The sequence below is a fragment of the Scylla paramamosain genome, chromosome 25, assembly GCF_035594125.1.
Source record: "Scylla paramamosain isolate STU-SP2022 chromosome 25, ASM3559412v1, whole genome shotgun sequence".
NCBI lineage: Eukaryota > Metazoa > Arthropoda > Malacostraca > Decapoda > Portunidae > Scylla > Scylla paramamosain.
This window is the reverse complement of record NC_087175.1, coordinates 13367164-13392338: the sequence shown is the minus strand read 5'-3', so window position 1 is coordinate 13392338 and position 25175 is coordinate 13367164. Positions and strand designations below refer to the sequence as shown.

The following is a 25175-nucleotide window of genomic DNA, read 5'->3' as shown; positions in this document are numbered from 1 at the left end:
ATACTTGGTTCATTTTCTGGCTTTTTTGTAAAAACCAAGTCTAGTAGTGATGGTTCATCTTCCCCTCTGTACCTAGTATTTTCTTTCACCCATTGATCCATCGTGTTTACCATCATAGTCTAAAAATTCTTCACTCCATGTACTGGCAATCCCTGTCACCTCCATCTCCCCCCAGTTTATCTCCTTGCTATTAAAATCTCCTACTAGTAACACCTTGTTTCTTATTTTTAGCATGTCATCTATACTTTTTATGAACTCGCTTTGCATGTGCTTATAATCATCAGTCCCATCAGTGTGTGTGTGTGTATGTGTGTGTGTGTGTGTGTGTGTGTGTGTGTGTGTGTGTGTGTGTGTGTGTGTGTGTGTGTGTGTGTGTGTGTGTGTGTGTGTGTGTGTGTTAAATTATCAGAGAGAGAGAGAGAGAGAGAGAGAGAGAGAGAGAGAGAGAGAGAGAGAGAGAGAGAGAGAGAGAGAGAGAGAGAGAGAGAGAGAGAGAGAGAGAGAGAGAGAGAGAGAGAGAGAGAGAGAGAGAGAGAGAGAGAGAGAGAGAGAGAGAGAGAGAGAGAGAGAGGGAGGGAGGGAGGGAGGGAGGGAGGGAGGGAGGGAGGGAAGGAAGGAAGGAAGGAAGGAGAGAGAGAGAGAGAGAGAGAGAGAGAGAGAGAGAGAGAGAGAGAGAGAGAGAGAGAGAGAGAGAGAGAGAGAGAGAGAGAGAGAGAGAGAGAGAGAGAGAGAGAGAGAGAGAGAGAGAGAGCAGCCATTGTCAAGGTCACTCACTAGCTGTCACACAACCAGAATTTTTCTCTCTCCCTCTCTCTCTCTACCCATATGTGTTTGTTATATCAAGCATTTGCTGTAAGAAAAATGTATTTATAGATAACAAATGTTGTATAAAAACATGAGAGGTGAATGAGTGAGATGAGGAATGCTGGGTGATTATTGTGGCATTCACAGTGCCAAGTGCCAACTAGTGATGGCATATCTGATTTTCTCTCAGATTTTGGTTTGCAACTCAAAGGAAAATATCATCCAAGCAACAGCTCATATCTCAAAAAACCCATTAAGTTGGGACACTCATAACTCAAGGAACCACTGTAGTAGCAGTAGTGATACTATTATTATTATTATTATTATTGTTATTATTATTATTATTATTAATATTATTAATATTATCATTATTATTATTATTATTATTATCATAATTATTACCACCATAAAATGTACACTGTGCAAGTATGTGGCCAGCTTTGCTATGCCTTAATTCCTGGGTTGTAGTTGGGTTGTCTACAAACCTATCCCTTTCAACCAGAGACTGACAGAGCCAAGAGTGTGAATGATATGTGTATGAATGTGTGGTTGCTTTGTCTGGGCCACCCTGTGTGACCTGGTATATGGATAGATATAGATAGACAGATAAAGTGTTTACAAGAGAAAAGGTGTTTACCAGACCCTCAAGTCTGGAAAAAATAGTCATGACTGAATTCCTGATAACAGTACAAGAAATTGAGGATATTATGAAGAAACAAAATGTAAAGAAAGCATTGGGATAGGATAGAATGTCAGGATGGATACTAGTAGAAGAGTGCAGCAGTCAGCTTGCAGAGAAACTATGCTATTATGAGTGCTTCCTAAGTGAAAGGAAATTTCTGCAAGACTGAAGAGTGAATACTGTGCCAGTACATAAAGGAAATAAAAAAGGACTTCCCACTGAATTACAGACCCACTGCACTCACAAATGTGGTTGCAAAGATATACAAAAGAATTGTGAAGAACAGATGAATGGAGTTTCTAGAGGAAAGTAAAATTTTCATTGAATGTTAATGCTGACTCAGAAGAGGAAGATTATGAGCTATAATAAATCTGATGTTTTTGTTCAAGAGTGATAGACATAATATGAGAGATGACTGGGCAGAATGAATTTATCTGGACCTGAAAAAGGCTTTCAGTAAAGTGCTCCTAGCCCTGGAAAAGAGAAGAGAGTAAAAGTAATTGTAGTGTACTGAGTGTTGAGTGGGATTGAACAAATGGACAAAGAAGATGTGTGTGGAACAAAAGAGAAACAAGAGGATGCAAAAGGAAATTAAAAGCAACCACCTGCAGAAGAGACATAAAGTTTAGCTTCTCTCATAGAAGCATAGAGGTATGGAATAGAGGAAGAAGTGGTCTATGTGAAGAATATTCATGATTTTAAAGAAAAATTTGATAATAGCTGATGTGCAGACAGCAAAATACAAGCACAGCTCCTTTCCTGTATATCACAACTAGGTATATATAACTAGGTAATGAACACTTACATATAGACATGGGTGAAGTTAAGTGCCACATCAAGCTCAGGTGCTGCACTGTAGTTAGCATGGGGGTACTCTGTGCTACAGGTGAGGTCGTCACCAAAAGCATGAGGCACCAAAGGCATAGAATCACCATAATTGATCAGGAGGCATGTTCCTCCACCCACTGACTCAAAGGTTACCTGCAGAGTCTTGCCTTCTCCCTGTGTGAGTGAGAGAGTATGTGTGAATGTGAGTCTTGCCTTCTCCCTGTGTGAGTGAGAGAGTATGTGTGAATGTGCATTTCATTTTGTTTACAGTGGTGAGTGTAACATGTCAGAGGTGTTCATATGATTATAAAGAGCATAGTCTTACCTTTGCTGTAACCAAATTGAAGTCACTGAGCTGGCAGCCACGGACCTTACCCACTATCTCTAAAAACAGATCCACAGAGACACTCTCGAACTCATTGTAAGCAGTTACAGTCAAGTTGAGGAAGGTTTCCTGGAGACAATAAAAGATGATTGACATTGTAATACAAGGTGGACACAGGATGATCAAGACCAAGCCAGCCCTTGGTGAACAGTGATTGCCTACCTGGGAATGTGATGGACTCATGCTTATCTTGAGTGTCCTGACAGAGTTCAATCCCCTGTGACAGCCACTCAAGATCAACTTGTTCCACCTTCAAATTTTAGTGACAGGACTACCAAGGCTGACCAAAAATCACCTAAGTCTTCATGATCATTTTGATTCAACTTGTGTTTGACTTAAGTGTAGGAACCAATCACCATCTTGTTCAGTGAAAATGCAGGTTAAATAAAGCAATAGGGCATGAGTGCCCTTCAAACACTGTCCTTCCTTAGCTACATAACCTCTAGTTGCAGCATGCACTACACACCCATGAATCTACAAATATTTTTACATTTCCAGTAATATGTGGCAACTAATCTCATATTACACTACAAAAGAATCTCAGTTCACAAACTTAATCTGTCCCAGGTCATGGTTCCCAAACCAAACTGTTCGCCATGCCCCACTCTCTATCCATAATAAGGAAGTCTCATTAGCAGACCTTATATCACAGCTTCCTCATAAACAAAGTTGTTTGCAAGTCAAAAAAGTTTTTTTCCATTGAAATTAACGTAAATACAATTAATCTGTTTTAGCCTCAGAAATATAGTATTTTTACATACTTGTGTTTTTTTGTGATGAAGAATATAGAATGAAACTGAAATATATATTCTTAGCCCTTTCATTATGATGATATCTACATAGACATTCTGTTTTAGTTGTTGTTGAGTAGCTAAGACTCCATATATTGTCCTTGAGGTTCTATTGCTCCTCCCCTTCCATCCCTGTTCCCACCAATTGTATAAATGAGCTACACCAAGCCCCACCCTCTATCATGGTTTCCTCCCCTATGGTCCCTCCCTTGTCCTCCCTATCCTTTTATCCTACCCTTGATCTCATTCCCCTCCACAAGGGAGAAGAAATGGTATGAGGGGGGATACAGTTTCCCCCTCCCTAGTTCATTCCTTGTCCTCCTCCCTCCTTTCCCTCCCTCTTCCCTGCATTCTCTCTCTCTCTCTCTCTCTCTCTCTCTCTCTCTCTCTCTCTCTCTCTCTCTCTCTCTCTCTCTGTGTGTGTGTGTGTGTGTGTGTGTGTGTGTGTGTGTGCAGGGAAGGTCATCTTATCAGTATAGAATGTCAACACGGGTAGTGGATGCATGTCTATTACTTATTTTTTTTTAGAGAGAGAGAGAGAGAGAGAGAGAGAGAGAGAGAGAGAGAGAGAGAGAGAGAGAGAGAGAGAGAGAGAGAGAGAGAGAGAGAGAGAGAGAGAGAGAGAGAGAGAGAGAGAGAGAGAGAGAGAGAGAGAGAGAGAGAGAGAGAGAGAGATTCATCCATGTGCACAAACACACAGCTGCTCTCTAATGTCTTTTCTGATAACTTTGCCTTCTCTTCCCTCATTTATTCCTCCAGTAATTTCCTTCTTTACTTCAATAGTAATATGCTTAGGCTTCTTACTGCTACTATCATTAACACTTTTCTCCTTCTTAGATGGCATAATGGGAACAAAAATAGTACCAAAAAAAAAAAAGAGAAAAAAGTGTTTTGAAAACAGCACTCTCAAGAACAATGTTTATGCCAAGCACACCAATGCATAACTGAACACAAGGTTTCATGGATTGTGGATAATGTGCATTCATACCCCAAAGCATTGTTTATGAACCAAGTTAAAATTTGTTCACAAAAGTACTTCGTGAACCAATTTGTTTGTGATCTAGGGCATTTGTGAACTGAGTTTCTACTGTATAGTAATATAAAGTAAGTATAAACACATAAAACTAAATTATAAGCCATCATAACTGTATTTGGCAAAGTTGCCACATGACCCTAATTCAAATGCCAAAACATAGCCCTAATTCAAGCCCCAAAACTGCTCCTGATAGCACTTACACCCTCAATCATCTTAGTGATTCAAAACATGAGGTAGATCCTTATTACTTTCAGCACAACCTAAGATAAATAAGTGTATAAATTATACAAAGAAGTAGTAAAATATTATAAGAGTATGAGATACAATAATACAGATTTTCATTCTAAGGTATAGCCTTACATCTAAACACTGCCACCTTCACGCATGAAAATAATCTTTGACAAAGGTCTGTCTAAAGAGAGTTTTCACACTTGAGAGTTACACTATGGACAAGTCTGTCCTGACTTACTTTAACATTCTTGACACAACCTAGAGGCCAATGACATCCTGGGACATTGTCATCCACCAACAACACAACATCCCCTATAAACAAATTCCTTCACTTTACATGCCATTTCTGCCTTTCCTGCAAAGTTAACAAATAAGCTTGTTTCCATCTCTTCCAGAACAAATCAGCTAAATACTGAATGTTGTGCCACCTTTATTTACACTATATGTCTTTTGAAGTCATTTCACCCACTATATATGGTCCCCCTCTGACTGTGAGAAGATGGTTAGGCATTAGTGAGTTGGGATCATTACAATCATCTGATATCCTGCATGTGGGGTGGCTATTGATAACCTCTTTTACTTCACACATCACTGTGTTCAGACCTTCATCATTAAAGATTTAAAGATTTTTTTGTCAGATACCACTTCCTGAGCCTCTCATCTTTTACCTTCCAATAGAACTTTTTTTCTCTTCCTCTGTTCTGTTCTTGTTTTTTTTGCCTTTGCTTCTTTTATTAGATCATTTACCTTGAGTCTCTCCTCATTCATGTCCCTCCTTACCCAAACTTTCCTGTATTGCTCTGTCTTGTCCAGTTTGCACACATATGATATCACTTCTATGGCTGTTGTTTGTGTCCTAAATTTTACTTTCAGTGCTCACTTCCCCAGTCTATGTATTTCCTCAATTTCACTTATCCAGTCCTCACCTTCTCTCTGTATATTTCTTACAACGTCCTCTGCTACTTTTTTTTTGTTCTTTTTCCCTCTTGTATCTTAATGGCTCTGTTTCCTCTTTTAATCCATATATAACAATACATTTCTTTTTGTCCACTGTGTCCCTTACCATCAATTCCTTCTGCTTGATCACTTTCACAATTTCCATATTTAAATCTGTCTTTTCCTTCTTTTGTGCTTCTATGATTTCTGTAAAGTTAACTTTTTCTTCCTCTTTTTCCTTCCTCCAGATTTGATATTCACTTTTCATCCCTATCATTTCATTTTCCTGTTTTTAACAATATAATTGTTTTCCTTCAATTTTGTCTTTAGATCGGTGCATTGTGTTTTCAATTCTTTGTTTTCCTCTTCCAGTTCATGTTGTTTTTTTTTCTAATTTTTTTTCACTCTTTCAATGAGATCACTGATCATCCCCTCTATTAAAACCACTTTCCTTCCTTGCATTTTTTTCATGTAGTTCATTATCTTCCTCAAATCCTGAGAATGGTGACCACGTTGGCAACATTCTGCTCCCACCTGTGGTGTCCGCCTTGCTGGAGCTTTTACTCATTTTATTATATCTATTATTACTTAAATTTTCCCTTATTTTTTTTTACTTCTGGGGACAGGACAACTCTACTTGAGCACAGCTCCTACCTGGGAACACATTCTAGGCTCCTAGTGGTGGCCGTGGTCAAACAAAATCTTTCTCTGCATCTCTGCTTGTTTATTCAACGACAACTTGAGTGTGTGTGTGAGAGAGAGAGAGAGAGAGAGAGAGAGAGAGAGAGAGAGAGAGAGAGAGAGAGAGAGAGAGAGAGAGAGAGAGAGAGAGAGAGAGAGAGAGAGAGAGAGAGAGAGAGAGAGAGAGAGAGAGAGAGAGAGAGAGAGAGAGAGAGAGAGAGAGAGAGAGAGAGTCATTTTGAGGCTGGTGTTTATTTACCATAGTATTTTGCATAAAATTTTAAGGTAATTGTTTTTGTATCTGACTTATAGGACAACACACTTTTTTGTGTCTTTTTAAGATGATTCAAGTGCTGTCTTATACGTCAAAATATATGGTGCTTCATGTTTTCTTTTACTGTATTTCTTCTCTACAATTTAGGTTATTTACATTTATAAAAATGGAAAAAAAAATTGGGCAATTCTGGGACCTTTAATGGATTAATTCCTTTTACTTTAATTTTAATGGGATAAATTGCTTCCCAATTTGAACATTCCCAATTCAAACACCTCCAAAGAACCAATGAAATTCAAATCATGAAGTACCAATGTATACTCTTTCAAGCCACTTGTCCTGCAATGACAATGATAGTTTCTGAATAATTTTTCTCATTGTCTTACGGTGTTCTATTTCCTTGGCTCCCTGTGACCCTCCTGATTAGGACAATAATCATTAACATTAAGTCATGTTCTGAGCATAATAGAAAAGTTATCATATCCATCAAAATCGTCACCATTCAAGCATGGCCACTCCATTATCTTGTTAATATAAGCTGTTGCTATTGCATCTTCATAATTGGCTAAGTTGTTACATAGCACCAATTCATGCACCAAATTTAAAATGCTCCTGATGGCATTTACATTGAGTATTTACTGTGTGTTCTGTCAAGGGCTAAATCTTTGATGAGTTTGTCATCGCCAATTCATCCTGTCTTCTAATAAATTTTTCAATGTTTCCGTGAGGAATAACATAGATGTTGAAATAATGAAAAATTAACCTGGGACAAAGAATGAAAAGTAAATAAAAGCTAGGATGGAATCCAGATGTAAAAAGCATTGAGTTTAAATGTTACTGATTACACCACCAGTAACCTAATGGATCAAGCACACATTAATGGCTTGTCCTTGACATCAACCTATGGTGTTCTGAAGAATCTACATGCAGCTGAATGACTCAAGTCATTCAGCTGCAAGTCATTCATGTGCTGCTCTCCATATCTCTTAAGGCATTCCTGTAATTTTTTTTTTCTTTCTTTAACTTATCATACTGTTTGCTTATGTCATCCAGAAATTCATTATCTTTACAAGGCATATTAATTTTTGGCCACATGCAGTACATAATTTTGAAACACTAAGAAGCTGATCTAGAACAGGAAGTAAAAAATGGTTGCCAAGAGGTGCAATTCAGTCTTGATGCCAAAAAAAACATTAGGTTTGAGCATTATCACTTAGATCATAAGTGATGACAAGTGACCTTAGCAGAAATAGTTGGTTTGTTGCTGATTACAACAATAACTATATTACAAAAGCAACTATTCATATTCAGTCTATGTAGACAAATGCACATTTATGTTGGCAAAGACATATAAAAGACAAATGACAACACTGGAATTTATGACTTTTTTTGGGGGGGGGTTTTCCTTATAGTTTACTAATCAGAATTACATAAATGTTCTGATGAAAACATAAGAATAGTTAAGCTAAAATAAATTAATACATTTATGATAATCAGTGGTCTAATAAGATTTCTAAGTGTGTAATAACAGTATGATCACATTACAGTATAGCATAATGCTGAAGTTTAATGTGAAAATTATATATAAGCTACAGATTACAAACAGAAAAAAAATGTTGAAACTACAAAACTGAGCTAGTAAACCTGATACTAATTACTAATATAAAATAAAATTCACATTAAAAGTAATGATACACATAACAGTAATCTAACAATATATTATAGAAAACAGGAGAAAAAAAACTACAGAGAGAAAAATTACCAAAATAAATTACCAATAAATTAAGAACTTATCATCAAATTCAACACCAATAGCAAAATGTAAACACCAATATGCACTGTGTCTGACAAACAAATGAACATGCAAAAGTGAAGAGTTTCCATTATGACTAACAACTAGGAGGATATTTCTAGAGCAAATAAATGTCAAGAGATAAAAAGTAACAAACATTACCACAGAATCCCAAAACTTACAAAACTGAAGTGGTAGTGGAAGGCATTGGCAAGAGGCTCAAACTCATCTATGGTGGTAAACGTCATGATTTCCGAGTCATTAATGGAGTGTGCCACTCTGTAGTATGTGACTGTACCTGTAGAGACAATACATTGCAGCACTCATTCCACTGGTGATGGCAAGGGTGATGACAATGATCGCATACTACTATTTACTTACATTTCTATCTATTTAACTTTCCATATCTGACACCTGCTCTCAAGAAAAATCCCAGACAGCAACATGAAAATATTAATTTATTCCAATCCTTACACGCTATAATCATCTTATTCTCCTCTATTCTTCTTTGACATACCCAAATATCCCATCCTTCCATTTTACAGGATGCTGCCCATAAATCTTACACATGTACACTCTCTTTATCATTTCCCTTTCCACCATTGTTTCCATGTTTCCAAACCATCCCTCATACACTCTACATTACATTTCTTCATCTTTACCTGATGTACACTTTAATTTTTTTTATTTTTATGTAAGAGCCACTTTGCTCTTTGGCCTTGGCCTTGGCTATGCCTTTGGCCACTGGCCAAAGGCAACAAAAGTTTTGAATAAAAAAGGCCCACTTAATGCCATTTCCCCTAGAGATTACAAAAAGATAAATCAGATAATGCAGAATAAATGGCTTGAAACCTCCTTCTTGAAAGAGTTCAAGTCATGAGAAGGAAGAAATACAAAAGTAGGCTGGGAGTTCCAGAGTTTTACCAAAGGTAGTGATGATTGAGAATACTGGTTAACTCTTGTATTAGAGAGATAGACAGAATAGGAATGGAATAAAGAAGAGTCTTGCGCAAAAAAGGCTGCAGGAAGAGGGGAGGCATGGAGTTAGAAAGATCAGAAGAGCATGAAAATGAATATTGAATATTGAATAATATTGAATATATGAATATATGAGTATGAAAATAACAGTAGAAGATAGCAAGAGATGCAGCATTGCAGCTATGAGAGAGAGGCTGAAGACAGTCAGTTAGAGAAGACTAGTTGATAAGACAAAAATCTTTTGATTCCACCCTCTCTATAACAGTGGTATGAATGGAACCCCCCTCACTCATACATATGAAGCATACTCCATACATGATAAGGTTTCCATACAGATAAGGCCCCTGTACAGAGTTAGCAGCTGTGGGGATGAGAAAAACTGGTGGTGATGACTCAGAACACCTAACTTCATTGAAGATGTTTTAGCTAGAGATGAGATGTGAAGTTTCAAGTTTAAATTATAAGTAAGGGAGAGACTGAGGATGTTCAGTGTAGAAGAGGGGGAGGATTGAGTGTCAATGAAGAAGAGGGTATAGTTATCTGTGAGGTTGTGTCAAGCTGAAAGATGGAGGAATTGAGGTTTTGAGGCATTGAACATTACTAAGTTAGATCTATCCAATTAGAAATTTCAGAGAGATCAAAAGTCTGGCATTCTGGGCTTCCCTGTGAGATATTTTCTCCCTGTAGGGTTAGATGTTTATGAAAACACATGGAAAAGTGTAGAATAGTATCATCAGCATAGGTTTAGAAGATCATTGATAAATAACAGGAAGAGAGTGGGTGACAGGACAAAACTCTGAGAACAGTGACTGTCTACAACAGCAACAACAGAATGGTCAGAAAGGGAACTTGAGATGAAGTTACAGAGAGGACAGAAGCTATAGGAGGGTAGTTTGGATTTTTTTTTTTTTTTTGTAGCTGACTTTATCAAAAGCTTCTGAAATGTCTAAGGTAACAGCAAAAGTTTCACCAAAACCCCTGGAAGAGTTTGACTAGGCCTCCCAGCAAGCATTAAAAATTAACTAGGACAAACTAACTTATTGGTATCTCAAGTGCATCTTTCCTCCTCACTTATGATCATAGCAACAATGGCCAATATAAGTTACTAGTCAGTATAAATTATGTCTTTGGTAACCCAGATCACCAGTGGAGTGGCCTCGACAGAACCCATACTGGCAATCAGAAAGAAGTTTGTGAAATGATAGATGTTTAAGAATCTTCCTGTTGAGAATAAATTAAAGCTTTAGAGAGGCAGGAAATTAAAGCAGTAGGTTGGTAGTTTGAAGGATCAGATCAGTCATCCTTTTTAAGAGCAGGCTGAATGTAAGCAAACTTCCAGCAGGAGAGAAAGGTAGATAGAGTTGGAAGAGTTTGACTAGGCAAGGTGCAAACATGGAGACACAGTTTCAGAGAACAATAGGAGGGACCCCATCAGCTCCATAAGCCTTCTGAGGGTTAAGGCTAGCAAGGGCATGGAAAACATCACTGTGAAGGATCTTAATGGGTAGCATGAAGTAGTTGGTGGATGGAAAAGAGGGAGGAACAAGCCCTGAATCATCCAAGGTAGAGTTTTTTGCAAAAAGTATGAGCAATGGCTAGGTGCCAAAGATCATGGTGAGCTAGATCTTGAAAGATTTTGACACTTCCTATCATTGAAGGAGTTTTTGGCTAGTTGGAGAATAGACTTGGCATGATTCCAGGTAGAAATAAAAAGTGCATGAGATTCAGGTGATGGAAGGCTCAAGTACTTTTTGTGGGCCACCTCCCTGTCATGCATAGCACGAGAACCGGCTGTGTTAAACCAAGGTTTGAAAAGTTTAGGGTGAGGGAAAAAGTGAGGAATGTACATCTCCATGCCAGACACTATTGCCTCTGTTATGTGCTCAGTACACCGAGATGGGTCTCTGACATAGAAGCAGTAGTCATTCCAAGGAAAAATCAACATAATACCTCCTCAGGTCCCCAAAATTAGTAGAGGCAAAATGACAGAGGCACCTCCATTTTGGGGGATCCTGAGGACAGATTGGAGCAACAGGACATGATGCAGATATGAGATTATGATCAGAGGAGCACAACAGAGAAGAATGGAGAAGATAGCATAAGCAGAAGGATTAGAGGTTAGGAAAAGGTCAAGAATGTTGGGTGTATCTCCAAGTAGGGTATTGCACCAGTTGCTCTAAGTTATGGAGGACAGCAAAGTCATAGGCTAAGTCACCAGGATGGCCAGTGAAAGAAGAAGAAAGAAGCTGGTGGTCAGCATTTAAATCTTCAAGAATGGAAATTTCTATGAAAGGGAAGAGGGTCAAGATGTACTCCACTTTGGAATTTAAGTAGTCAAAGAATTTTTGTATATTCAGAGAGTTAGGTGAGAGGTATACAGCACAGATAAATTTGGTTTTTGAGTGACTGCAGTTGTAGCCAGATAGTGGAAAACTCAGAAGATTCAAGAGTGTGGGCATGAGATCAAATTAAGTTGTTGCCAACATAGACACAACATCCAGCCTTATATTGCCAATGAGGATAGAGAAAGTAAGAGGGAATGGAAATGAGGCTATTGTCAGTTGCCTCAGACACTTGTATTTCAATGAGGGAAAGAAGATGAGGTTTAGTCAAGGAGAAGTGGTGTTCTATAGATTGAAAATTAGATCTAACTCTGCAAATGTTGCAGAACTTAATGAAGAAAAGTTGAGCAGTGTCAAGACACTTAAGATTGATACCAAAAGAGCAATCCAACCTGTGGATATTTGTGATCCCCTCCCCAGACGGGGGCTCTGAAGCTGGTGTAGGAGTCATTCTATCAAATTTAGGATTTTGAGTGAGAAGTGTGTGTGTAATTAGGTGCATGTAGTTTCATGTGAAGGAAGAGAATTGTCTTTATATGGCAGGCTGTGACTGCCCCTTGTGCTGTGAGACACAAAATTAAATGTTCAGTGATGTCACAGCTGGGTTAATGATAAGTTCACATATTGATCCAGTGTTTCACACTTCATTGGGAGTAATTATTGTTTCAGCAGCACACCAGAGGCATTTTTCGAGTAACTCATTTAACTGCTTGGATCCATGATCTTATCTTTCATTCCACATTTGTCTCACTTGCAAATATGACTGTTGATACAATTATTCCATCATACAGACTCCCTTTCATTGACATGCTTATAGTGGGGAGGAGAAGGTAGTAGACACCTGCCAAAACCATAATTACTTCCAATGATGTCTCCTGCACTTGACCAGTTTCAGACAGGATCAGGGGGTGCTGTGAACTTTTCAATGACACAGCTGTTGACCTCCCTCAACATTTCTCTTTGTGTCTCACAATACAAATGGGGCAGTCACAGCCTGTCCTCTAAAAACTCTTCTTTCACACAAAATTACATTCACCTAATACATGCACAATCTTCATTCAAAATTCAAAATTTATTATGATGACTCCTACACCAGCCTCAGAGTCCCCATCTGGAGAGGAAACCACAAGTGTACTCAGGTCAGATTGCTCTTCTTCTGGTACTGACTCAACTGTAAGTATCTTGACACACCTCTCAACTTCCTCTTTGTTAACTTCAACAATATTCATGGCCTTAGATCTAATTTTACTTCGGCAAAATCACCTATCTGCTGGGCGGACATTTCCCATGAGAGAGTGCGTCACGCGCTGCCGGCAGTTCTTTGCTGATCGCCGCGTCGGGCAGACACGGTCATTCTGGGTCATACGGACTTCCAAGTTTTTGCTGTTTTCTTTCAGATAAGGCCACGATACTTGTTACGCAGGTACAGTGCCTTCAACTTCGTTACCCGTTTTTGGGGCGAGTTGTATTATTGGTATGTCAGTCTCCACTGACGATGGAACTGTGTGGGAAGCTTACGGCTTTGTTCTCCTTATCGCAGTGCGGCAGCCATGTCGGAGTCTGGTGAAGCGTCCTCTGCCTCTCGATCCCCTTCCCCTCCTGCCCCACGTGCCTTCTGTGGGCCTTCTCCTCTCCCTGGGTCCACTGTTCGCCCTCAAGATGACGACGACAGGCACAGGGATCATTCATCTCGTCGCTTGAGTGGGAGGCATGGTTGCGTGAGATTACGTAACAGTGCTGACGCACGTGGTTCCCGCGGCACTTCTCCTGCTCCTCTCCCTTAGTCAGTTGTGTTGGACGCCTTGACTGATTTGCGGGGTGAAGTGGAGGCCTTGAAGGCAGACAGACGGCAACTACCACCCCCTACTGGGTCGGCGCAGGTGACTGTGGAGGACAGTACTCTGGGGGGCAGGGGTTTGTCGCCTCCTTGTTCTGCCACTTTTTCTGGTTTCTCGGCCAGGATGAGTGAGGATGAGGCAGTGTCGATGCCTGCCGCCCCTGCTGACAGCACCTTAATTCAGGGCACTAAGGCCTTTGGTCCTTCTGACACGGTGGTTGCTGACATTGACAATAGAGTGGCAGAGATGGTAAACTTTCTCTTTGATAATGGTATGAGAGAGAAGGACTACAAGGCCATGTGTGAGGACGATGTTGTCAAGAGGCCTAATAACTGCCATGCTCTTGCGCCAGTGGAATGCAACCCACAGGTGTTGGAGGCCCTGAAGCTGGATGCCAGGAAGACAGACTTCCGCTTGATGGAGGTAAATAAGGACATCCTGCGGGCTTCAACCATTATCACCAAATCCTTAGTGGCGCTGGATGATTTGGCTGAACAGGAAGGTAACCCCAAGTTGGCACATGAGGTGAGCATGCTAAATGGTGCCTTGGCATTGCTAGGCAATGCCAATCACAGGAACAATTTGGCCAGGCGTTTTGTCATGAAACGTGAGATAAACTATAAATATGCTCATCTTTGTTCAGATAAGGTGCCAATTACTCGCTTTCTGTTCGGTGACGATGTGTCCCAGTCTGCCAGACAAATTGAGGAAGCGGAGAAACTGCGGAGTAAGTTCTCGCAGAAAAAGCCTGCCTTTACTAGCAAGTTCGCAGGTAAACGCCCTGGTGGATATTGGAACAAGCCTGCTAGTAGGGGATATTACGCCAGGTTCCAACCCTACGGGCAACAGAGGTATGGCTCCAGGGCTGCCCCACGACTGCCTTCCACTCGTCAGGATGTGGAGCCAAAAAACTCCAAGGGCCGGGGCGGCCGCAGCAGGCAGCCCCAGTAAACTTACAGGCAAGTGCATGTTTTGAAGCTGGCAGATTACACTCTTTCCTGCATGAGTGGCGTAAAATTACCAGTGACCCTGTCATTTTGGATATTGTTCAGCATTGCCACCTTGATATTGATGTCGATAGTGTTCATCCTTTATTTTTTAATGATTTGGAATACAGGTTCAACACTGTGCAACAGGGGATAATTTCTGGAGAGATCAAAAAACTTTTACAGCTTAAAGTCATTAAAGTCACACACAAACAAACTCAGCAGGTTATCTCTCCTATTTTTTTGCGAGAAAAGAAAAACGGGGAATTTCGCCTGGTGCTTAACTTGGAGAGGTTAAACAAATACATACCATATAAACATTTTAAAATGGAAAATTTTGAACAGGCCATCAGGCTCATCAACCAGGGTGATTTTTTGGCTTCTGTCGATCTCAGGCATGCTTATTATTCTGTTAGGGTTGCAGATGAGCAACAACGATTTTTATGTTTTACATGGCAAGGTGTTATCTATCAATTCACCTGCCTCCCTAATGGCATTTCTGAGGGACCTCGACTTTTCACCAAACTGATGAAGCCAGTATTTGCTACTTTAAGGCAGGAAGGATACACTATCACCAGCTTTATAGATGACACATTAATTTGCAGTAACTCTTACTCAGGATGTCTTCAGGCGATTCAGGCCACCATTTCTCTGTTGCAGAGGTTAGGCTTTTGTATCAATATGGAGAAGTCTGTTCTCACCCCCACACAATGTATTGAATACCTAGGCAATGTTATTAACACCAAGTTCATGACTGCCTCTTTACCTGAGCGTAGACTAATCAAAATTCGCCAAGGATGTGCAGAACTTTTGTGTAAAGATGTTGCCCCCATTCGAGCAGTGGCCAGGGTGATCGGCCTCATGGTGGCTGCGATCCCAGCAGTGGAGTTAGGTAAACTTCACTACAGGAAGTTGGAGGGGGGAAAAATTGCCGCTTTGAAACAGGAGTATGGTAATTTTGACAGGCCTTTGAATATTACTGCAGACATGAAACTAGACCTTTCCTGGTGGTTAGACAATGTGGACAGACACCACAGACACATTTTTAGGCCAGGGACTGACATCGATTTATTTACTGATGCCTCCAGCCTTGGTTGGGGGGGGTCATTTGGGGTGTCAGATTACAAGTGGTACTTGGTCCCTGGATGAAAAGGAGCTTCACATTAACATCCTGGAGATGAAAGCCATTCTATTCTCTTTGCAAGCATTTGAACATGAGCTGGAAGGTAGACATGTTAGAGTTTTTTGTGATAATACCACTGCCATAAACTATGTCAATGAAATGGGAGGCACAAAGTCCAAGTCCTGTAATGATGTTGCTACCCAGATTTGGGATTGGTGTCTGGAACATGACTCATGGGTTACATGCTCGCACATACCGGGGAAGGACAACACCTTGGCTGATGTAGCCTCTCGCAAGATTAATGACAGACATGAGTGGAAACTCGACTCACACATTTTTACTACCTTGTGTAATGTTTTTGGGACACCGTCCATTGATTTATTTGCCTCAAGGCTTAACAAACAGGTTAATACATTCTGTTCGTGGTTGCCAGATCCGGAGGCTAAATATTTTGATGCTTTTTCCTTGGACTGGTCAAACTTTGATTTGTCTTACATTTTCCCCCCATTCTCATTAATTGCTAGGTGCCTTCAGAAGTTACGTGCGGAGCAAGCACGAGGCTGGATGGTGGTTCCTCTGTGGCCGTCCCAGTGTTGGATGGGCATGCTGCTCCAGTTGCTAATAGACTTCCCACGTTTCATAACGAACAGGAGGAATGTTCTAACACACCCGTCCACAACAGATCCACACCCCATCATGTCCCACACGAGGCTCATGGCATGCCTTCTGTCAGGGAAAACTTGCAGAAACGAGGAGTTTCGCCGGCTGCTGCGGACATCATACTGGCCTCCTGGAAACCAGGTACTGAGAGGCAATACCGCCCACATGTCCAGAGGTGGTCGTTGTTTTGTGGTAGACGGAATGTCGATCCCACTTCTCCAACTGTAGGTCACATTGTAAATTTTTTGACGGAAACCTTTGACAGGGGTGTGGGTTATGAGTGTGTGAACACTGCGAGGGGTGCCCTGTCTTCTCTCGGCATTGTGGTGGACGGATGCAGGGCAGGAAATCACCCTTTGGTCATCCGATTCATGAGAGGGGTTTTCAATCTTAGAACTCCTCAGCCCAGGTACACTGACACTTGGGACGTCCAACCTGTCTTAGAGCAACTAAGGTCCATGTTCCCCTTACATGCATTAACCCTTAAAGAATTAACGCTAAAATTGGTTATGATGATGGCCTTAACTCAAGCTGCCAGAATTCAAACTTTACAACTACTGTTACTCAGAGACATGCTCATTAATGAACACTCCATTTCAGTACAGTTGGGGGGCACTCTTAAACAATCCAGACCAAATTTTAACATCAACAGGGTCACATTCCATCGTTACCCTAAGGATCCACGATTATGTGTCTGTAGCACTCTCCTGAGGTACATTGATGTGACTAAAGAGCTTAGACAGGATGAGATGCACACTGATGCCAGGCTCCTCATTAGCTTCATAAAACCCCACAAATCAGTTTCCAAAGACACTATTGCCCGTTGGGTCAGGACCATTCTCCGCATGTCAGGCATAGACATCTCAAAGTTTTCCGCTGGTAGTGTGCGGCCAGCAGCAGCTTCAAAAGCTGGAGTGGCGGCTGTCCCTGTCGCATGCATTATGGCTAAGGCGGGCTGGTCTAGGGAATCTACCTTTGCAAAATATTATAATAAGAACATTGTGGCTGCTTCTGACCTCTTTCAGGATGCAGTGCTAGAATAAGACATAATTTGGGTTTGTTGCTGCACTCCAGTGTTGCAGTACACGGATATTTTAAGTATTTAGTATCTAGTACCTTAGCTTTATCTTATGATGTGAACTGTTACCATTTTTCAACATTGTTTGTAGATTGGATTAAGTTGGATGCAATGTACCTTATTTTATACACCAATTGTATGATTGTCTCATGTACAAGATCCTTCCATGGAATAATAGTTATAGTACTGTTTCTTGTGGGGCATTTCCTTTTCCTCTCTACTATTGCATCCTCCCTCGTCATCCACATGGCTTCAAAGCCTCATGGGAAATGTCCGCCCAGCAGATAGGTGATTTTGCCGAAGTAAAATTAACAAAGTACACGAGACTTACCGTAGGTCAGTTGAAGTGTACTTCTAATTTTTCGAGGCAAATCACCTCTGCTGGTGCGGAGATTTCACATGCCCTCCTCTCCCTCCCTACCTTAAGCTCTACAAGTTACTTAATTTCCTAATTGGTTCATCATGTGGATGTCGAGTCCTTGCTTTAAAGTCTGCCGGCAGCGCGTGACGCACTCTCTCATGTGAAATCTCCGCACCAGCAGAGGTGATTTGCCTCGAAAAATTAGAAGTACACTTCAACTGACCTACGGTAAGTCTCGTGTACTTTGTTAATTTTCAGTCTGTGGAACACTACCTCTCCTCTACTAAATCCACACTTCTTTTCTTCACTAAAACAGATGACTGAGGCAACTGACAGTATCCCCCTTCCTTGTTCCTTCCTATTTTCTATATCTTCATTTTCAATACAAAGCTGGATGTTGCATCTTTGTATGCAATGAACTAATTTGCTCATGTGCCCACACTCTTGAATCTTCCATATTTTCAATCATCTGGCTACAACTACAGAGTCACTCAAACTAAATTTATCTCACACCTAAATCCTCTGACTATAAAAAATTCTTGAAATATTTAACTTACAAAGGGGAGCACATCCTAACTCTTTCCCCTTTCATGGAAATTATTCTTGGAGACTTCAACATTCACCACCAGCTTCAGCTTCCCTCTCCCTTCACTGACCATCCTGTTGAACTATTCTTCAGTTTTGCTATCCTCCACGACCTAGCAATTAGTGCAACAACCTACTCATATTCCCGACTGTCTTGGAGATACACCCAACATTCTTGACCTTTTCCTAACCTCTAGTCTTTCTGCTTATGCTGTCACTCTGTCTTCTCTATTGGGCTCTTCTGATCACAATCTCATACAGTCAGCAAATGCCAATCTTGTGTGGCAGCAGAACACACTGCTCAGAGAGCACGTTTTACTTAAGGCCTCCCAGCAAGCATTAAAAATTAACTAGGACAAACTGTCTTATTGGTATCTGAAGTGCATCTTTCCTTCTCACTTATGGTCATAGCAACAATGGCCAATATAAATTACTAGTCAGTATAAATTATGTCTTTGGTGACACATAACCAGTTTTTTTTCCTTGGGGTTAAATGCATTATGTTCAGTTCATGCTATGATGTTTGTAGTGATGAGTGCAAGACAAGCAAGTCATGGTGATATCATGCAATCATAGATCTTCACATGTCGTGCTTGAATGGTGTTGATGTAGCAAAACCTGTGAATTAAAAATACAACTTTCAAAACATTATATAAAAATTTGTCAAGGGAAGCAGTAAGGAATTATCTTTTCACAACCACAGTGGTGGCATTCCCACTGCTTCCCTTCAGCTGCACTACCATAAGAGTCAGATTAGAGTCCAACTGCCATTGTAGAGAAGCTAGAAGCTGTGTGGTAAAGGTAGATGCCACCACTGTGGTTGTGAAAAAACAATACCTCACTGGCTCCCTGGACCATTTTTCATAAGACATTCTTGATCAAGTTTCATATTTTTAAATTCCCATGTTGTGCTACATCAACATCATTCAAGCACAACATGGGAAGATCTATGATAGAATGATATTATATCATTGTGACTTGTCTGACTTACACTCATCACTACAAACACCACCAAGAGCAACTGGTGCAACACCATAATCACATTCTTGACCATCTTCAGGATACTAACAACACTCTTGACCTTTTCCTAACCTCTAATCCTTTTGCTTGTGCTGTCGACCTGCATATCTTCTCTGTTGGGCTCCTCTGATCACAATCTCATATCTGTATTTTGTCCTATTGCTCCAATCCCTCCTCACAATCTCCCAAACCAGAGATGCCTCTGCTGTTTTGCCTCTGCTAATTGGGAGGACCTGAGGAGGTATTATTCTGATTTTCCTTGAAATGACTACTGCTTCAATGTCTGAGACCCATTTCTATGTGCTAAGGACATAACAGAGGTGAGTGTCTGGCACGGAGGCATACATTCCTCACTCTTTCTCTTAACCCAAACCTTCCAAATCTTGATTTAACACAGCCTATTCTAATGCTATTCATGATAGAGAGGTAGCCCACAAAATGTACTTGAGTCTTCCATCACCTAAATCTCATGCACTTTTTATTTCTACTTGGAATCATGCCAAGTCTGTCCTTCAGCCAAAAACTCCTTCATTAATGGAAAGTGTCAAAATCTTTCAAGATCTAACTCCCCTCATGATTTTTGGCACTTAGCCAAAAAAACTCTCCAGTAGTCTTGCTTCTTCATCCTTCCCTTCTTCATTTCAATCTGATGGTACCACTGCCATCTTATCTACTTCTAGAACTGAATTCTTTGCTCAAACTGTAGCTGCCCAGAGGCAGCTAAAGGATTTTAGACCCACACAGTGATGTGAATCGTTTATTGCATTTGGTCAAACCTGAAGATATACATAATAAACATAAGACATGCATAGCACCAAAGAAGTTGTTGTTGAGCAAGAGTATGCTAAATAATATGATCTGTGTTATGAGAGTTGAAGTGAACTAGTATATGAAGCATGGGTAACACTAAGGAAACTAAGTTGATTAGAGTAGAGTTATCTTTCACCTGCTCAGTGGTAACATAAACCTTTGCTAAAAACTCTACCTTGGATGATTCAGGGCTTGTTCCTCCCTCTCCTCCACCCTCTGACTACTTTATGCTACCCATTAAGATCTTTCACAGTGATGTTTTCCATGCTTGCAGAAGGCTTATGGACCTGATGGGATCCCTCCTATTGTTCACCAAAACTGTGCCTCTGTGCTTACAACTTGCTGAGTCAAACTCTTCCAGTTCTGTCTATCAACATCTGCTTTTCCTTCTTGCTAGAAATTTGCCTACATTCAGCCTGTTTCTAAAGAGAGTGACTGCTCTAATCCCTCAAACTACCATTCTATTGCTTTAATTTCCTACCTCTCTAAAGTTTTTTAATGTCTCCTCAACAGAAAGATTCTTAAACATCCATTTTATCTGATCACCAGTGTGTGTTCCATCATGGAACCTCTGCTGGTGATCTGGCTCTCCTTACCAAGTCTTGGTGATCCCCTTTTAGTGATTTTGACTTAGACACTTCAAAAGCTTTTGATAAAGTCTGACAACAAAACTTTGATTTCCAGCCTATCGTCCTATGGCTTCTATCCTTCTCTCTGTAACTCCATCTCAAGTTTCCTTTCTGACCATTCTATTGCTGCTGTGGTAGACGGTCACTCTTCTCCTCCAAGGACTATTAACAGTGTTCCCCAGAGTTCTGTCTTGTCACCCAATGTATTCCTATTATTATCAGAGATCTTCTAAACCAAATTTCTTGTCCTATCTGCTCCTACGCTGATGATACCACCCTGCACTTTTTCACTGCTTTTCATAGACATGCAACCATTCAGGAAGTCAACAGCTCATGCAATGAAGCTTCAGAATGCCTGAGTTCTGATCTCTCTGAAATTTCTGATTGGGGCAAAGCAGAGTTAGTATTGTTCAGTGCCTCAAAAACTCAATTCCTTCATCTATCAAGCTGATACAATCTTCTAGATAACATACAGTAGATCTCAGTTCATGAACTTAATCCATTCCAGGCCATGGTTTGCAAACCAAATTGTTCATGAACCAAAACAATTTTTTCCTTTGAAATTAATGTACTGCAAATGCAATTAATCCATTTTAGCCTGAGAAATATGGTATTTTTACATATTTGTGTTTTTCTTTGTGATGAAGAATATAGAATGAAATTGAAATACATATTCTTAGCCCTTTCAATATGATGATGGCTACATAGGCATCATAATTACATTCTGTTTTAGTTGTTGAGTAGCCAAGACTCCATATAATGTCCTTGTGGTTTTATTGCTCCTCCCACCATCCCTGTTCCCGCCAATCACATAAATGACCTACACCAAGACCCACCCTCTATCCAGAATGAGGAAGTCTCACTGCCAGAGCCTACATCACAGTTTCCTCTCTTATGGTCCCTCCCTTGTCCTCCCTATCCCCCTATCGTACTTTTGATCCCATTCCCCTCCACAAGGGAGGGGAGACAGTATGAGGGGGGGATACAGTTCCTCCCTCCCTAGTTCATTCCTTACCCTCTTACCCTCCTCTCCTTCCTTTCTCCCTACATTCTCTCTCTCTCTCTCTCTCTCTCTCTCTCTCTCTCTCTCTCTCTCTCTGTGTGTGTGTGTGTGTGTGTGTGTGTGTGTGTGTGTGTGTGTGTGTGTGTGTGTGTGTGTGTGTGTGTGTGTGTGTGTGTGTGTATTTACCTAGTTGTATTTACCTAGTTGTATAGTACAGGGTCCGAGCCAAAGCTCAATTAGTCCTGTCTCCATACCCAAATTTGTCCAATTTCTCTTTAAACATGTGCACACTCTTTGCCGCAACCACCTCTTCTTTTAAGTTATTCCATATTTCAACCGTTCGATGCGGAAAGCTGTATTTCTTAATATCTCCCAAACAATGACTCTTCTTTAATTTCTTCATATGTCCCCTTGTATGTCTATCTCCTTCCTCCACTTTTACAACTAGGTCATCTCTGTCTATCTTCTCCATGCCATTTATTAATTTGAACATTGTTATCAGGTCTCCTCTTTCCCTTCTTTCTTGCAGTGTTGGTAATCCAATTTCTTCCAGTCTTTCCTCGTAACTTAGGTCTTCCAATTCTGGTATCATTTTCGTAGCTGTTCTTTGTATTCTTTCCAATTTCCTTATATCTTTCTTCTTGTGTAGAGACCATACCACTGCTGCGTATTCCAGTTTGGGGCGTATCATGTGTGTTACGATTTTCTTCATCATTTCTTTGTCTAGGTAATTAAATGCCACCCTGATATTTGCTAGCAAATTATATGTAGAGCCAAATATTCCATTGATGTGTTTTTCTGGTGATAGCGTGTCTTGAATTATTACTCCCAAGTCTTTTTCTTCTTTGCTCTTTCGTATTGTGATTCCTCCCATCTTATACTCCCATGAAGGTCTCCTTTTACTTCTTCCCATCTCCATTACATGGCACTTCTTTACATTGAATTCTAATTTCCATCGTTTACTCCATTCATAAATTCTATCAATATCCCTCTGTAGTTCCTCACAATCCTCTTAGTTCTTTATTACTTTCATCAATTTTGCATCATCTGCAAACATGTTAATGTAGCTATTTAAACCCAAAGTCATATCATTTATATAGACCTGAAACACTATAGGTGCCAACACAGACCCTTGTGGTACTCCGCTTGTTACTTCGCACCAACTTGATTTATTATCTCTGATTACTGTGCTCATTTCCCTACCTTGGAGATAATCCTTCATCCACTTAAGTATTTTTCCTTTTAGCCCTCCTCGATGTTCCAGTTTCCATACGAGACTTTTATGTGGAACTGTATTAAAGGCTTTTTTCAGATCTAAATAGACTGCATCAACCCAACCATCTCTCTCTTGTAGTTTATCTATTACTCTTGTATAAAAGCTCAGTAAGTTTGTTACGCAAGATCTCTCTTTCCTGAAACCGAATTGTTTTTCTGTTATTGTGTGTGTGTGTGTGTGTGTGTGTGTGTGTATTTACCTAGTTGTGGTTTACAGGATATACATATGACCACTGTCAAGATAAACACCATCCTCTTTCAGTCATATTTCTTCAACCCGTTGACTGCTTTTCTTGCGTATGATGATTCCAGTTCCTCCTTTTTTTCTCACCTATCACTTACTCCTCTTAATCCTACCCATCCATCTTCTTGCCATCTTATGTTTCCATGACATCCTGTCTCTGCTGCTGCCACTACATCAAATTCCTTACATTCTCCTATTAGTATTCTCTATTTACTTTCATTCCATCCTCTTGTATTAATAAAACCACAGCTGAACTTGTTTCTGACCACTGCAATGATTTGTAGGTGGCAGCACTACGTCTGTTTACACACTTTTTAATAGGAATATTTTTTATCTCATTTTCTCAAAGCTAATTCCTATTTCACTATGTCTAACTTTCCCAAAAGTTGTAATATGAATTTTAAAAATTTAGATAAAAGAAAATAGTGCCAAGAATTTATTTCATTCCATAAATTTGATGTTGACAATAAGTGAGCATGTATTCTAGTGGCAAACGGTGACTGAGATATGACTGACAACTTCTGACTGTCAGAAGACTGACTGTCATAAATTTTGTTAGCTATGAATGTTAGCTATGGTCAACCATAAGCAATATATAGAATACAGACCCTGATAGGGAAGTTGAATGAGATTGAATGAGAATGGAAATGGATGGAAGGAGCATAAATGGAAAGGAAATGGGTGGAGGAAAAATTAAAAAGAGTGGAGGACAGGGCTCATATTCTACATAGTAATTATGGTTGACCATAGCTACCTGTCATAACTAACAGAATTTATGACTGTCAGTCTTATGGCAGTCAGTCTGTCATATCTCAGTCACTGTCTGGTGCTAGAACGCATGCTCACAATTTGTCAACTTTAAATTTATGGAATGAAATATGTTCTTGACATTATTTTCTTGGATTTAAATTGTTTTGACTTAATATTACAACTTAGGGGAAGTTAGACAGTGTATCTAATCAAAGGAAACATGATACATAGGAGGAGATTATGACTGAAAGCCCACACTTGCAGGCTGAGCAAAGCAAGGTTAGGAGAACTGACTGTACTGCTCCAAGCAATTATTTATAATTATTGCCTCAAATAAGGACTTTATTTATTCATAGTTACTAATATTTATTGTGATATTTCAAATAAAAAATTGAGGATCATGTTATGGTACGTACAACCATGTTGTCATGATATTGACAGACCTCTGATGATCATAAGCAATGGTAAGACAGGGTGAACCCTGTTATAGCATTTTATGACTGATAATAGGAGTTTATGGACAATGATATTAATTTATGATAGAGTTATGTCTGAAATGTACCATTTTGTTTTGCTTTGACTGACAGATTTGCCTATGACAACCTGGGCCCATATTCTACAAATGGGAAGGAAATGGATGGAGGAAAAATTAAAAGGAGTACAGGACAGGAAGAAAATACTTATTTCTCAGTACTTTCTCTCCCCCTCTAATTCTTCACTCACTCCTCAACCCTGCTGCTTATATTCATTCTTTTTACTTTCTTCCCATCCTCCCATTCTCTTCCTTCAACCTTCCTCCACTTCCTTGCCCCATATACTCTCCTTCCCTGGCTATGTCCCTTTTTCCTTTCCTCTCCCTTCCTCTTTTGTCTTGTCTCAAAACTGCCACCCTATCACCTCCTCTCCCTCTTATCTGTCAGAGATAATGCACAAGAGAGAGAGAGAGAGAGAGAGAGAGAGAGAGAGAGAGAGAGAGAGAGAGAGAGAGAGAGAGAGAGAGAGAGAGAGAGAGAGAGAGAGAGAGAGAGAGAGAGAGAGAGAGAGAGAGAGAGA

General features: G+C 40.2%; 2 protein-coding genes across 2 annotated transcripts in view; one reads left to right on the top strand and one right to left on the bottom strand.

Annotated features, from left to right (window-relative positions):
- Positions 1-25175, bottom strand: part of LOC135113220 (uncharacterized) — a 633180-nt gene that overhangs the window by 400892 nt on the left and 207113 nt on the right. The window contains exons 17-19 of the mRNA XM_064028389.1: positions 8623-8738; positions 2640-2768; positions 2292-2488 (exon numbers count right to left, since the gene is read on the bottom strand). Of these exons, the coding sequence (XP_063884459.1) occupies positions 2292-2488; positions 2640-2768; positions 8623-8738 (442 nt within the window). The remainder of the gene's footprint in view (positions 1-2291; positions 2489-2639; positions 2769-8622; positions 8739-25175) is intronic.
- On the top strand, positions 13021-17639 carry LOC135113217 (uncharacterized). Its single transcript, XM_064028384.1, has 2 exons — positions 13021-13183; positions 13301-17639. The coding sequence occupies exon 2, from the start codon at positions 13722-13724 to the stop codon at positions 14547-14549; it is 828 nt and encodes a 275-aa protein (XP_063884454.1). The 5' UTR covers positions 13021-13183; positions 13301-13721; the 3' UTR covers positions 14550-17639.